The sequence below is a fragment of the Glycine max genome, chromosome 12 (assembly GCF_000004515.6).
Source record: "Glycine max cultivar Williams 82 chromosome 12, Glycine_max_v4.0, whole genome shotgun sequence".
Taxonomy (NCBI): Eukaryota; Viridiplantae; Streptophyta; class Magnoliopsida; order Fabales; family Fabaceae; genus Glycine; species Glycine max.
In genome coordinates, this window is record NC_038248.2 from 9,689,513 (window position 1) to 9,692,204 (window position 2,692).

At 28.6% G+C, this 2,692-nt stretch overlaps 1 protein-coding gene across 1 annotated transcript; it reads left to right on the plus strand.

The window, feature by feature from the left end:
* The first annotated feature begins 644 nt into the window (after positions 1–644).
* Positions 645–2,207, plus strand: LOC106795359 (60S ribosomal protein L13a). Its single transcript, XM_041007488.1, has 3 exons — positions 645–936; positions 1,270–1,375; positions 1,893–2,207. The coding sequence occupies exons 1-3, from the start codon at positions 862–864 to the stop codon at positions 1,949–1,951; spliced, it is 240 nt and encodes a 79-aa protein (XP_040863422.1). The 5' UTR covers positions 645–861; the 3' UTR covers positions 1,952–2,207.
* The last annotated feature ends 485 nt before the right edge of the window (positions 2,208–2,692 follow it).

Sequence of the window (2,692 nt, forward strand, 5' to 3'; positions counted from 1 at the left end):
TTGTGTATATTTTTATGTTTTCAATTTTAACAAATTTTGTTTTCTTGCCAAAAACTTTTTTTTTATCTGTAACTACACAAGACAGAAGACAGGAATGATATCTTAGTACCTACTATGATGTATGTTTTCAATGGATTTCTTCAAAATACAAAATGTTTGTGCAACTTCTTTTTAGTTTCTTTGTTGTATAAAAGATTATCCATTTTGTGAAAAAAATAAGAAATTTATTTAGAGTTTTTGGATAATACAAAACTATGGGTAAGTCATAATTGGAATCAAACAAAGAATTAAAATGCATTGGAACTTTAAAAAAAATAAAAGTTAGAAGTTAATATGTTAAAAATATTAGTTCAACCAAATAGTTAAGCAAATTTTTTAATTAGTAACAAAAGTTAGAAAAACTAATCGGAATAACTTCCCAAACATGACCTAAATACATGAATAAAATCAGTTTTCGAGCATTAATAATTGGATCGATGAATGCAACTAAACAATGTTTCGTGCAGCTTACGTAATTTGTAACTTTGAGTAAACTTTACTTACAATAGTGAGAGTCTTAATCTTAAAGTTATTATTGTGGATATAATTTATTTAATTATTATTCTCATTCTAAAGACTAGTCTTATAATTATATAGAAATATTATGCTAATGACCAAAAAATTAAGGAACGATAGGACTAACTAAATTTGTATAATTAAATGTTTAGATGATTTTCTTTGTTTAATGTTGAGTTTCATTTTGAAACCTGGTTGTGATTGTGGTTGGTAATTGGTTTAGGGGTTTTTAGTATGAAATGTGTTCTTTGTGGTGAGATTGATGGAATAATTTTTGTTCTGTGATAGTGAAATAAATGCATTGATATGTTAGGACACAAGTACTGCATACTGGGCAGGTTGTCATCTGAAGTTGGATGGAACTTATTTGATATCATCAGGGTAAGTTCTTACTTTTCCAGCTTCTACTAGCTGTTTTCATGGTACTACTAATATTTCAAATGTGCAATTTCTATAAGTAATCATCATATTTCTAATATGATCTCATCTAATTTCTTTCCGTCAATTGTGAAGATTGTATGCATATTTGTTTTGTATATTTGTATTTATTATTTAGTATCATTATGTTTGTGCAAACCAGAAAAATTGTTTTTCCCTTGTTGAATTCTCAAGGGAAAATTAGATTGTTGGAAAATTTGGGATTTTTTTTTGCTTTCCAAATGGAAAGGGAATAGATGTGTTTGCTAATGTGAGTAATTGTTTTATTGCTCACAGGAGCTAGAAAAGAAGAGAAAGGACAAGGCACAATTGGTTTATGAGAGAAAGAAGCATCTCAACAATTTAAGGGTGAAAGCCGAGAAGGTTGCTGAAGACAAGCTCGGTTCCCAACTTGATATCCTTGCTCCAGATACTGAGTAGTCTTAGTGTTTTTAAATTTTTTTATGCAACTTATACCCAATTGAAACTACCTTTTAGTTTTGCTTGTTATTGGATCATCATATCATAGATATGATATCTGATAACTTTGGAAGTTGTTTTTATTTAAATGTGCTTTGTAGATTTATAATATTTTCATGACATAAACTAAAAGAGAATATGGACAACTTTTACCAATTCTTCAAAATCTTTTCATTTTTCCTTCAAATAATACTATTATAAGTTGATTAGTGATAATTTGATAATTTTATGGCCTACACTTATCGTTAGTATATATATATATATATATATATATATATATATATATATATATATATATATATATATATATGCATTACCATACACCTTGTTGCAGCTGCAAAGTTTTTCTATATTTTTCTCGATTTCTCTTTCTTTTTCTCGGTTTCTTTGTATTTTTTCTTTCTATAACTACTAAACCTTCTCCATACACCTTGTTGCAGCTACAGTTTGTGGTCTTGCACTAACTATGGATATTTGTGGCTCACAGCCTTATTGGTAGAATAATGGCTATGTGGATCAAAGAAAATATACAACATTTATTTTCAATTCTCATGAATGAGAGGTTAGTCTCTAGTATAAATCTTAGTATTCTGAGATATTAGTCTTTGTCCAATGCTTTCTCTCTGAATATATCTATTGTTTTTTTCCATTTGTCACCCACTTGCTTAATTTAATTTATATTCCTGAAGTTTTGGTTTTTAAGTGTGGCAAATGACATTGTGATTTGTGAGATCCATGTAGCCAATGTCGCCTAGTGGGACAAGGCTTTATTGCTGTTGTTTGTTTCATTGTATAATTAGTTTCATTCTAGTAGATTTACTTTATTATTAGTTATAATCATTTACTTTTTCGAACAACTTTTTTATTCATCATTTTTCATTAATTTAGGATAGAAACTCATTAGCATACTCATTGATTATTCAAAGTATATGCATGTGAAAATAATTACTATATGAAAATTAATAGAATCCTATATATACTAAGACGGTTATTTCAATAACCGTCTTAAATGTCATACAAACTAAGACGGTTTTGATCGTCCTAGTTGGCATGACATTTTAAGACGGTTGTGTGATAACCGTCTTAGATAGCTTGACATACTAAGACGGTTATGAAATCGTTGTTGTAGACTAATGACATATTACGACACGCGTTTCGATGATGGTTCATAATCATCGTAAAAAGTGAAAATTAACTGACTTAGAAGAGCGCTTTTCTAGTAGTGGTTGGCCTATTTGTC